The 12247-nt window shown below is 46.7% G+C and overlaps 1 protein-coding gene across 3 annotated transcripts; it reads left to right on the top strand.

The window, feature by feature from the left end:
- The first annotated feature begins 296 nt into the window (after positions 1-296).
- On the top strand, positions 297-12228 carry LOC130197515 (voltage-dependent calcium channel beta subunit-associated regulatory protein). Of its 3 annotated transcripts, XM_056420208.1 has the most exons (11): positions 297-1058; positions 1288-1451; positions 4165-4236; positions 6214-6359; positions 6506-6543; positions 6644-6806; positions 6887-7067; positions 7143-7286; positions 8548-8746; positions 8836-9040; positions 9120-12228. In XM_056420208.1, exons 3-11 carry the CDS (start codon positions 4189-4191, stop codon positions 10894-10896), a joined length of 2901 nt encoding a protein of 966 aa, XP_056276183.1. In that variant the 5' UTR covers positions 297-1058; positions 1288-1451; positions 4165-4188; the 3' UTR covers positions 10897-12228. The 3 variants fall into 3 exon arrangements, with proteins under 3 accessions (XP_056276183.1, XP_056276181.1, XP_056276182.1); XM_056420206.1 differs by having other exon boundaries at positions 6887-7286; XM_056420207.1 differs by having other exon boundaries at positions 297-1451; positions 6887-7286.
- Positions 12229-12247: the final 19 nt, after the last annotated feature.

Genomic DNA, 12247 nt, shown 5'->3' with positions numbered 1-12247 from the left:
GTGCAAAAGTTACCGGGGGCCGTCGACACACAACATATCACATTACAAATGCTCTTAGTGGGTTATCTCGGTCCTATTGTTGCCTTTTGCTGCATTTGTCATGAGTCAAATTAAATAACAAGACTAAAATCATCAAAGAGATGCATCAGTCAATCTGTTTCATTATATTGTTATCATTCCATATGTTAAGACAATATCAGTTCCACTAGAGTTGGATCTATTTTTTGACAAACATTAACAAAAGGAGTTGATCCTAATGAGTTAGCAAAAACCAATTGTATCCAATTTGCCGCAGTTTTAATATTGTTTCTTTAATTTGTATTGTATTAGGACACAGTAACCTTATTTTAAGTAAATTAAACATAACAACAATGCATTTTCCCATGGAGTGCAGGTTGATGATGTATACATAAATATATATAGTTGTCCTGATTAACATATTTCTTCGGTGTGCATTGGAGGAAATAGCAAAATTAAGGGATCAGACTTTTCATAAAAGAAAACATTATTATGGTGTAAATTCTCTCGTTTGGTTAATTTAACTTAAGAAGAATTCAAACTATTGTATATTTAGCAGGAGTCATGACTGGATCTGACTTTGAAAAAATAAAAAAAGCTGCACGAAGAACTAAAGCACTTCCGCCTCAAGTCAACAGTGCAACGCCGCCGCCTGGCGGTGACACGCGGGACTACACAGACGTCCACAACACCCATCTGTCTGTGATTGGTCGCGCAACAAAGAAGCAGAGGCAGGCTCAAACACAGCAAACGGAACATATTAAAATATGAATCATGTCTGAATCGACAGGGAAAAAATCCAACCAATGAATTTCTTTCGCAGCAGCTATTGTGAATGAGGTCCTCTCCTCCAGCTCTCATCATCATCACCACCATCCCCGTCAGCGCTGGTCACGTGGTGTGTAGGGAGCGGGCGGTGGGTGTGTCTAATCGCGTGTGGTTTCATTCATAACTACAGTGTTTATTTGAAGACCAAATTAAAGTATGCAGACCGGGCAGGCTGCCTGTGGACCGCCGCTTCTAACGGAATCTACAGCCGGGTGAGTCCGACCCTCGTCCCGTTCACACCGGGACCAGCTCATGGACCTCCAGGCGTGATGTGCTACTATTTCATTAAGTGCGATGTGTGATAGTTGACAAGTGCCGGCTCCAGGTTTCTGAATCCGAGTGTTTCAGTGAGAGGTCTTTGGCGCGCGCGGCGCACGGTGCGCGGCGCAGTGCTCGCGTCCACGGGGTTCCTGCGTGACCGTCTTGATTTATTCCCCGCAGGCTGAGCGCAGACGACGCAGAGATGCGTGACAGCCCCGATCGGAGTGTTTTGGGAGGAGAAAACAAAATGCTGCTGCTGCTGAGCGCTGCCGGCTGCAGCGGGTCGCTGTAGTCAGTCCGCTCAGAGCGGAGGAAAAGCTGCTTCAACCCCGCCTGCATAGACCGTAAGATACGACACATGGAGACGAGCATCCTCCAGTCACGTCAGGGTGATATGCACTGACCCCTCTCACCCCTCTTCCCCTTCTCCTCCTCCTCCTCCTCCTCCTCCTCTCCTCCCTTCAGCCGACTACCGATGGTGCTTATAAGGGTGTAAACACCCATCATGACAATCTGCAAATGGAATGAAAGTGTGTGACCGTCTGTCTGTCTGAGCGCATCGTCCATCTGCTAGAGAGAGAGAGAGAGAGCGAGAGCGAGAGCGAGAGCGAGAGCGAGAGAGAGAGAGAGAGAGAGAGAGATGATGCGCGGATGTAACATGTCAGGACACGCTCGGAACTAACGCACGCGCGCGCGCATACACACAAGCACCATTTGTGTTGTCGGTCGGAGTCGTTTAAAAAAATGTTATCTTGGTTAGATAAAAATGATTTATAAAACATGATAATAAAAAGAATGATGACAACATTTTCAAAACTTTAAGTCTACTCAAATGTAGACTATTAGGAAACAGTTATTATGAATAAATCACTACTTAATACAGAAACTATAAAATACTATATATAAACAAATTTCAAGTACAATCATACTAATATTGTGACTAACAAAAATAAATATATTATTATACATTATCCTCCCCCAAATCTGCATAATGATGATAAAAAGAGTAAAACCCTCTTTAACGAGCACTTTCACACTCCTATAAATTTCCAGCCCTAAATCATCTTTTTCCACCCGGTCTGACAGGAACACGGTGCCTCGTTATAGTTGTAGCTATAGGATGTTTACAAGTTAAATATTCTAGAATTCAGAAATGTATAAATAAACTGCTAGCTATGTTTGCATATGTAGTTTATTGCTGTAACAGGTCAATAATAGTCACATAATGTGTTTTTGCTTCAAAAAAATTTGAAAGCTAAACCATTAGTGTGGATTCAGTGGTTTTATTAGATTGTAATAAGAAATAAAATGATAAAACCCTGGACAATAAAATCAAATAGACCATTAAATTATCTTTCAAGGCTTTAAACCAACTGCTTGCTACTCACTGCGCACAGAGGACAGAAAGGCATTCACCTCCTCTGTCTGGAGGGAGCTCAACATAAAGAACAATATCAGACTTTTCTTTTATCAACATTAAATCCCCCAATTACCGTAATTAATAAAATATATGATACAAAGTCTATAACAGCTGTACACATTTAAAATATGATTATAATTGTTGACAAATATTGTACATCAATAAAAGATCACATCTGCTTACAACTAAAGTGTTAAACAATTCATTAAATGTGAGAAACATAAGGGTGGTAAACATAAGGGAGGTAAACATAAGGGTGGTAAACATAAGGGTGGTAAACATAAGAGAGGTAAACATAAGGGTGGTAAACATAAGGGTGGTAAACATAAGGGAGGTAAACATAAGGGTGGTAAACATAAGGGTGGTAAACATAAGGGTGGTAAACATAAGGCAGGTAAACATAAGGGTGGTAAACATAAGGGTGGTCAACATAAGGGAGGTAAATATAAGGGTGGTCAACATAAGGGTGGTAAACATAAGATCTGTGTGTGTGTGCTTCTCTATTGTTGGTGCATTCTTGCTATTCAGAGCGTTGTCCTCATCAGTGTTACCTTGAGCTGTTGGTATGAAGAGTCCATCACATAAAATATGACTCTCACATGGAGAGGGAATGTGCAGCAGTGTGTGTCAGTGATGTATTGTGGACTGATAGCTGCACTCTGTAACATGTGATGGACTCTCAGTCTTCTCCCTCTCTCACCACACATCTGTCTGTCTCCGTCTTATTTTACAGACATCGTCTAATGACCGAGATGAGAGGTTCTTGGTTATTGTGATAATGTGCGATATTGTGTGTGTGTGTGTGTGTGTGTGTGATAGTCCATCTTCAGAAGACGTTAATTTTAAGACATTTAATGCACTGTGCCTAATTAATGTCAAATGGGGCATTACGGACATTTTAAAGAGGGCCAGTTTACTTGTCATGTGTTGAACAGTCTGCAAAAGACGTTGCGTAATGATTTGTGTTGCTCGGTCTCGTTCTCAGGCCCAGTCACATGAGCGGAGGAATAATAACTGTCTGTCAGTGTTTTTTACAACTTTTAGGCACATACTTAATTAAATAAGTTGATTTACAGAAACAAAATGATTAACACTGATTTACAAACGTCTCGCTCCCAATATAAGTCTATGCTACAAAGTCTATTTGGGCCCAATGACGTCACATTAAGAAGTTTTAATCCCCGGTTTGGTCGTGGGTCAAATTAACTTCCAGATCTCTTCCTGAGGACCCGTCAGGGCTGCTGCCAGGAGTTAGAAAAAGATGAAGTATGAGCATGATTCTTCTTTTGGTCTTCATGACAAGGTTCGACAGTGAATATCTACCTCTGACAAAGTGTGAGAGCCCACCTGTGGAGACGTGATGGCTCGGACGTTTGTGTGGTGAATGAACTATACATTCCCACATTCATCACAATGAAGTATAACATGTCACCTGGTGCAAATGTGTGGCTCATTCATGTGTTTTTTTTTAATAAACAATGGATCCATAAGAAATAATAGGATCATTTCACTGTTGGTCCTGGTCACAGGATTTGTTTCTCCCGCTCTTTGACTTTTCTACATGAAAAAACCGAAACCGTTATCGTCGAGAACGAAGCAGCAGCTGTGTCCAACTTCACTTTCTCCATCCTCTGCAGGCTTCACACACGCTGACCTGGACCATGAGCAATGACTCGCCTGTTCTGACAAGTCTGACTGAGAACTCCACTGTGAGTACCGCTCCCACTCGGTGGCCACAACACTCACTCTCTTCCCATCAGCTGGTGTCTGCGACAACTCTTCCCCAACACTTTTTACACATCAAACTGGACCTCAGCCCACAGCAGCGACGGGTCGGTACAGCCAGTGAGTTTCATATCCCAGCTGCAGTAGAGGAAAGCTTGATCTGTATTCAAAGAGGATTTGACTCATAAACAGGGCGTGAGTGTGATGCGGTCCCTGTGTGCCGTATAGCCCCTGGAGGCCGGGGGGATATGTGAGCAGTGGTGGTGATGATGGGGTAAACAGTTAAAGCCGTGTGTGTGGAGGGAGAACGGAGAGCTGCAGGTCCCTCGACAGCGTGTGTTAGAAGACGGCCTGAAGCCTGAAGCCTGAAGCCTGAAGCCTGGCCAAGGCTCTGCTGCTCAAGCCGGTTGATTGTGTTGCTCTTCCTGGTTGGCTGAGGTTATGAAAACAGCAGATTTCATTAAGCTCCAGATGCTCTGACAAGCTGTGTGTGTATCAAGGTGTGCATGTTAGCTACACACACTCACAAACGGCTTCAAACACATTATACTGTATCTACCCAGAGGCTTTTGCAGAATGTAGGCCACTATTGGATATAATGAATATGAGAATATACTCTGTGTGTGTGTGTGTGTGTGTGTGTGTGAGAGAGATACAGGACTTAGTTTGACATGTTCAGGATTGAAGCAGATTTGAGGTTGAATGAAAAGAGGAGGTAAAAAGAGTATTTGCATTTTCTTTAACGCAAATAATCGTCAACCAGGTCTGGTTTTATAAGGTGGATCCTCCACGTTGCTTGCTGTTGGATTGAGTTGCAGCAACTGAGAGTTTTAGGAGTCTGGAGAAAACACCTATAAGGAGGCAGTTTGTGTAATAAAATGGCCTTATGATGATGATATGTGTTGTGCTCTTGCTAAGGCCATCATCTAATGATATTTATATTCCCTTTGTGACGGTGAAAAGAGACCAATTATTTTCTCTCTTTTTTTAAACCTACGTCGGAAGAAGAGCCAGGGAAGTCTGTTGTGGGGCTCGTGTGCATCGGCATCCTCCTCCGAGGTCCATTTATAGCTGCGGAGCCCGATCTCCCTCATGAGAAGAGCTGGAGATTGAATTAAGCTCACTCAGCCACGACGGAGTATTGATCAGAGGGACTAAAGCAGTTCTGTGTGTGTGTGTGTGTGTGTGCAGCAGGATGTATACGGGTGTGCGTGGATGAGAATCACTGTGAGGAGGCGGGAATTTAAGAAAGCCTCTTTGTGTAAATTTGCTCCTTATTAAATATTACGAGGCTTTGCTGGCAGCGTAATGCGGCAAAGAGATTAATTATTGTTGAGAAGCTCAGAGGGAGAAGAATCAATTATTGTCCCGGTAAGACCGACGCAGCCAGCTCACGACCACTGAGCACGACAACAGACATATGCCTTTGTGATTTTAATAAGTTACACGCTCAGCATTTACTGAAGTGACCAGAGCAATGGGAAGTGAAACCGTGACGGAGGGTTTGACTGATACTGCTTTAGAAAGCCGATATGTTTAGTGCCACATTATATTTTTGATTAATAGCTGATTTTTTTGCAGCAATATCTAATTTTTATGTTATTTCCTTTGATCCAAGAGACATATATATATATATACGTATATATACATGTATATATAAACATATATGTATATATACATATATATGTATACATACATATATGTATATATGTATACATATATAAACGTATATATATATATACACACATATATATATATATGGTGAGATTGGAGAACCGGTCGGTGAAATGCTTAAAGATGCAACGATAAACATCTTTATTCTGAAAGAAAATGACCATTTAAAATATTATTTGGTTAATTTCAACATTCAGCCACCATACTAAAGTTAAATTCAACGCCCTCATATTTGTATTGCACGGACTAAATGTAGCAAACCTCGTTTCTCGGCTGCTGGTGACCAGGATGTGCCCGTGGCGGCGGGCGAGGTGGAGAACTATGTGCTGCTGTTGGTGCTGCTGAGCGTCTTCGCCGGGGGGACGCTGGTCCTGCTCTCCCTGCTGCTCCTCTTCTGCCACCGCTGCTGCCTGGGGGGCCGCCGCTACTCCAGGTGAGGGACTCACTGGGTGGGGCCGACTGGGATTTTGATTGGTCGGTCTGCAAACACCCGGGGATGGAGGAGGAGGCAGCGGATTAAAGAACTGGCGACGGGACCAGACGTTCACAGAGAGTAACATTCGTTTCCCCTCTTTTCAGAGCCAGTGATGACCCCGAGAAGACAAACACCACCCAAGGTCTGTGCATTATCTGAGGTTCATACGTACACGTCTTCTGGTCGTCGTCGTTCACGTTATTTCTTCCCCTCGCTCAGTCCGTGTTCTCTTTGCCGCCCAGAGATCACCATTTATCTGGATGAATCAGACGCTCTGTCAGCGGCCAGCTGTCATGATGGAGCGTCGGAGCGATTCGTCTCCACTGGGTCCACCGGGCGCAGAGTCTCCTTCACTGAATCAGCTCTTTATGAAGCGGAGAAAACGACTCCGGAGAAAGGCCGCAGGTACAGTTCAACAAGGGGACGTTACCTCCTCACTCAGAGGAGCGGTGGTGGCGTCGGATGACATGTGTCCTCTTCGTCAGGTATACTCTGACTGAGGGAGACTTCCACCACCTGAAAAAGGCCCGGCTGACACACCTTCACCTGCCTCCGGCCCCGTGCGACCTGAAGATCCTCACCATCATGGAGTGTGACTCCACAGAGAGCAGCAGCGTCAACATCAACGAGACCGCAGCTCCCAAACTGCCCCTGACCATCTACAAGGTGACCTTTCCCTGGCTGGGATTCTTCTCTCATGTCAAAATATCCGGTTGTTTTTCTCATTTGTTTTCTCTCCAGCCCACTGAGAGAAGAGTCCCCGACTGGATGGGACTGAGCCTCAGTGGAGGTCTGCCTGGAGACCCGCACCACTCCACCATCCTGGACCAGAGCCCCAGACAGGCTTCATCCGCCATGACAGCCCCGCAGTCATGGTCCCAGACCGTAGGTTGAACCTCTTCCCGCTCTGTACTGACCGTTATAGAATGGTCATTGCATATTAGTCAATATGGTTTAGCTACACACGCGGCATTGGAGGGTACTGTTGGTCTGTTGGTCTGTGAAACACTTTTTTCCAGACCATCATGTGATGCTGTGCCTGCAGTAGAACAACCTCCCACAACTCTTCGTCTTGTTTGATCACTTCTTCATCATGTGATGACACGCTCACTGTTTTTATTACCTTCGCATTGAAAATGCGGAAGGTTATGTTTTGATCGCCGTGTATTTATTTATTTATTTGTATGCGTGTTATTCGCGTAACAAAAAAAGTTGTAAACCGAATCGCATGAAATTTGATGGGATGATTGGTTATTATCCGGGGACCATTTGAATAGATTTTGGGATCAATCGGGTCAAAGGTCAAGGTCATGAAAAGGTCAAAATCTTTTTACCATAGCACGGTCAATTTATATCCAATTGGCAACTAATGCCAACATGTTCATAATTCAATGCCCAATCTTGTGATATGCGAAGGTATGCGCTCTACCGAGTGCCCGTTCTAGTTTATTTATTTGTATGCGTGTTATTCGCATAACAAAAAAAGTTTTAAACCGAATCGCATGAAATTTGGTGGGATGATTGGTTATTATCCAGGGACCATTTGATTAGATGTTGGGATCAATCGGGTCAAAGTCAAGGTTATGGATAGGTCAACATCTTCTTTTTACCATAGCACGGTCAATTTATATCCAATTGGCATGAAACTAATGCCAAAATGTTCATAATTCAATGCCCAATCTTGTGATATGCGAAGGTATGCGCTATACCGAGTGCCCATTCTAGTTAAAGTTGTTGTGATCAGGCGAAGAGGAGATGTTCACCCTGGGGTCTGTCGCCAGGCTTTCAGGACTCCCTGTAAGAAAAGATTAAAAACTGCAGCCAACATTTATTTGAATGTTTTTTTATTTTATTTGAAATCATTATTTTTATCCCAATTGTTTTTGTTTTGAGCCACAAATGCATTTGCACAGCTAGATTTCTCAGTGGCGATCGATCCGCTTGCATCACACAGACAGAGCCGTGAAAACCAGCCACAGCTCAAACCTGTTGATGCACGGTGCCATCAGCCATCGCTGCAGCCGAGTGACAGCGTGACACACCGCTGCCCCCCGAGGGGCTTTGCCATCTCAGCTCGTCTGCCTCAACCCTCCTCAATGTCTCATCGCCTCGCTCCACCCTCCTCTCCCTTCATCTCTTCTGTCAGATGGAGGCTCTCGGGGACAGGGGCGAGGCTGAGAGCCAAAGTGGGATGAGAGGAGAGTCGATTCAAGCTCCGGGCCAGACTTCTGTTCTACGTTTCTTCTCTAAACTGCGCCGCCACGCCAGTCTAGAGGGGGCGGGGCCGTACTTCAGGAAGTGGAAGTTTGACAGCAGTCATCGGGCTGCCAGCCTGGATGCCAAAGGTTTGGATACATGTTAGTAAGCTTAGATTAGTGGAAACTATGAACAAGAAAATCATCAAGTAAGCATTCGATCTTCTCCTGTGCACTAGGATCCCCCAAGAGAAGGCCCTTCCAGAGACAGCGAGCAGCAAGTGAAACCACCAATCACTCCGATGACGATTCTTTGTCCCTCCGAGATGAGGTCACCGAGTCGTTCCCACGGTCCCCCGACCAGACCAGTGGCCTCCAGTCCCTCTCTGCAGAGTCTCTTTCTCAACCAGACGCTGCACTTGCGTCCTCAATCTTCCTCAGCAGGTGCGTCCCTTTCCATAATCCCAAGACTTGCACCATGACATTCCCAGAGTTAATAATCGACTGTTTTCCATCTTTGCAGGTTAAACCTAGAGGCCATGGTGGAGTCAGGTGGGAGCAGCAGCGCCAGAGGAGAGGAGCTCTGTTCGCCATCAATTGATCATCATGCCCGGAGGCCGGATGAGGCAACAGCCAATGGGACCAGAGTAGAACAAGAAACCAAGTGCAGTGCAGGTACAAGAGCAGAAGCGGTGGGAGGTAGAAGAGCGGTAGAAGATGACGACTTGTTTGAGGTACAACAGGGAACTGCTGTAGAAGACGGGTTTGAAGACATGTTAAGGACCACTGAAGACACACAGGCCTCGGATACCAGGAACAGGAGTGATGCCGATGAAGGAGATGAGCTGGTGTTGGGAGCCGAGGCCCGGCTGAGAGCCGACTCAGGCTCATCCCTTTCCTTCATGGCTCGCTCGGAGGCTCCGCCCTGCCTGTACAGAGACATCTGGAGCTTGCGAGCCTCTCTAGAGCAATACGCCTCCTCAGACCAGAGCAGCACGGACCGGGAGTCCATCCGCAGTGACGGGGACAGCGCCTCATCCCACGGTGGTGCCGGAGCTCGCTCTGGCCTGGACAGCTGCTTTTCCCAAGACCTGGACGATGAGGAAGAAGGCGAGGCAGAGATGTTGGGGGGAGGAGTCAGAGGGGCGTCAGGCGGGGGCAGTGGAGCCGGGGGAGAGGGGGAGTCAGGGAACCGGAAGCTCCTCCAGATGGACAGCGGCTACACCTCCATCGAAGCACCGTCCAGGGCACCTGAGGAGATGCGGCTTTTTGGGACTCCTGGAGCTCCAAGAGGGAAGTCGGCATCTGAGAGACGGTTGTTCTTCACCAGCTCCGGGAGGAAAGGTTCAGTGTGCGAGAGCGTCGAGGCCAAGCTGTTTCAGGAGGAGCTGGAGGACGAGATGGCAGACGTCACAAGGGCGAGATCTCAAACTGGCTGCCAGTCTCTTACCCTGCAAGAACCACATGAGCTTCTGGACTTCCCTCAAACTCAAGAGTCACAATCACAGCTGATGTCTCCCCTGATTAAGCCAATCCCGCAGCCCTCGACTCCTCACAAAACACGCCTCCGCCGCCGCGACTACAGCATCGACGAGAAGACGGACGCTCTTTTCAACGAGTTCCTCCGGCACGACCCGCTGTTCGACCAGCAGGAATCGCCGCTGCGCTCCAGGCACCGATCCAGAGTTCACCTCCGTAAGCAGTGGCAACGACACAAGCAATACAGCGACCCGGGGTCGGGCGCCGGGGGCCGGTACTCCCCGTCGTTGGAGAGGCAGAGGTTCACGCCGCTGAGGAGAGGCGACAGCGCCGGTTACCCGCTGGACACGAGGTATCACAGCACGCTGTCGCGCATCGCGAGCGCTGCCGACGAGGAAGCCAGCGAGGGGGCGGCGTGCGAGGAGGAAGCCTCCAACGAGAGCACGGACGACAACGATCCGCCGAGGGAAGGAGGCGAGCGGGAAGCCTTGGGAAGTACGGCCGACGCCACAAAGAGTTGGGCGGAGTCGAGCGAGGAAGGCGACGGCTGCCGGGTCGCGAGGAAAGAAGGCGCCGAAAGCACAACTATCCAGTCGTTGACGTCGACACAGACGAGCAACACGGATCCCAGAGGCAACAACAGAAACAACAACAGTCGTCACGCTGTCCCCTCAGAGAGCAGCCTGGCCGACAAGCTGGCCGTGTCGGTTGAAGAGCGGCTCTACGGCAGCCTGCGCCGCGCGGAGCGGCTCGGCCAGGGAGGAGCGGAGCGCACGCTGACCGCGGCGCACGCGGCCTCGCCCGGCTTCGGTCCCGTGTAACGCGTTAACGACCTCATCTTCATCAGCCGTACTTCACATACGTCATCTATAGCCGACGGACTTGAACTGAAGGGTGGATAGAACTTCTCAGGGCTCTCAAGTGTCACGCATTGAGCGTGAGACTCACGCATTTCGTTCTTAAGTCACGGACTCCCGCCACACATCGTATTTCTCACTCTGAAAAAAACTCTTGGCTATTTAATGTTTTAATGTGCCGCAGCGCGCAAACATGAGCCGCGCTGCCCTCACCGTGGAGGAATCAAGCGCTCCCCTGGAGTTCTGCTGTGAGGTGCCACTTATCAGCCAATCAAAAAAAAGAAATGGGCTACACAATAGCCAATCAGAAAAAAAAACGTATCTGTTGTATCTGGGTAAGATTTAATCCAGCAACCAATGAAAATAAAGCATCCTGGAATTGCGCGCGACTGACTGATATCCGAAAATTTCGTTCTGGGGGGGAAATGTCACTCTTGCCTGTCTTCAAAACTTGAGAGCCCTGACTTCTTCATGTGTTAGATAGTAATTTGTGTCCCTTACATTTGGATAAATAACTAATGGATCAAAACTCCGATGTAGAAGTCTCCTCCAGCATTTCCATTCAGACCTTGGTTTCCAGTGGGACGCCATGTGACACGTGAAGACCCTTTTTATTGGCAACTACTCAAAATCAAAAGCATTTATTACACAGCTTTGAAAATATAGACCCATCTTTAGAAGAAAAAAATATTTTTAGAATGAACTGTGAATTTTCAGCATGCTCGTGTATGTCCAACATGTTTCTGTGAATACTGTACAGGTTTGACTTTAAAACAAAAAGCACTTTGATGGGAAGAACGATGGAGTTTCTGTGACCCATTTCTCTCATTTAAAAACCATGTCCTCCTCAAGTGTCCTTTTCGTCTTGATCACCTATCTTGAGGTTTATGTATTTGGCAATAAGAACACTGACCATGTAAAAGAAGAACAAAAAACAGTATAACGTACCTCCTCACTGCCCTCTCATTTAAACACATCAGATCTGCCGCATCAACTTATCCGGAAGTAAAAGCAGATGGGATACCCATACTACACAGTTCGGAATAACGTACATTAAGACATTTTGTATCCCCATATTTCATCTATTTTTATAGGATTTTGGTTACTTATTTGACCCTCTTATTTATCACAATTAAAGACGCTGTATCCAGGATCTTACGTGGGGTCGAACAAATTGTTGCATCAGTGCTGAGACTGTTGAGGGGGACGGACCCGTGAGACGTTGACACTGCAGCGCAGGGCCAAAGGACTAACTCATTACATGTTACTAAATAAACAATACGTCTGGTGATATTCTATATTTTTCTTATTGTCA

Source organism: Pseudoliparis swirei, chromosome 8, assembly GCF_029220125.1.
Source record: "Pseudoliparis swirei isolate HS2019 ecotype Mariana Trench chromosome 8, NWPU_hadal_v1, whole genome shotgun sequence".
Classification (NCBI taxonomy): Eukaryota; Metazoa; Chordata; class Actinopteri; order Perciformes; family Liparidae; genus Pseudoliparis; species Pseudoliparis swirei.
The sequence above is the reverse complement of the archived record's forward strand: the minus strand, read 5'-3'. Positions and strand labels throughout refer to the sequence as shown.

Coding starts and splice junctions, on each gene's coding strand:
- LOC130197515 (XM_056420206.1), top strand. CDS start 4,189: ATGAGCAATGACTCGCCTGTTCTGACAAGTCTGACTGAGAACTCCACT. Junction 4,237..6,213: donor GTCTGACTGAGAACTCCACT/GTGAGTACCGCT, acceptor GCTGGTGACCAG/GATGTGCCCGTGGCGGCGGG. Junction 6,807..6,886: donor ACTCCGGAGAAAGGCCGCAG/GTACAGTTCAAC, acceptor CCTCTTCGTCAG/GTATACTCTGACTGAGGGAG.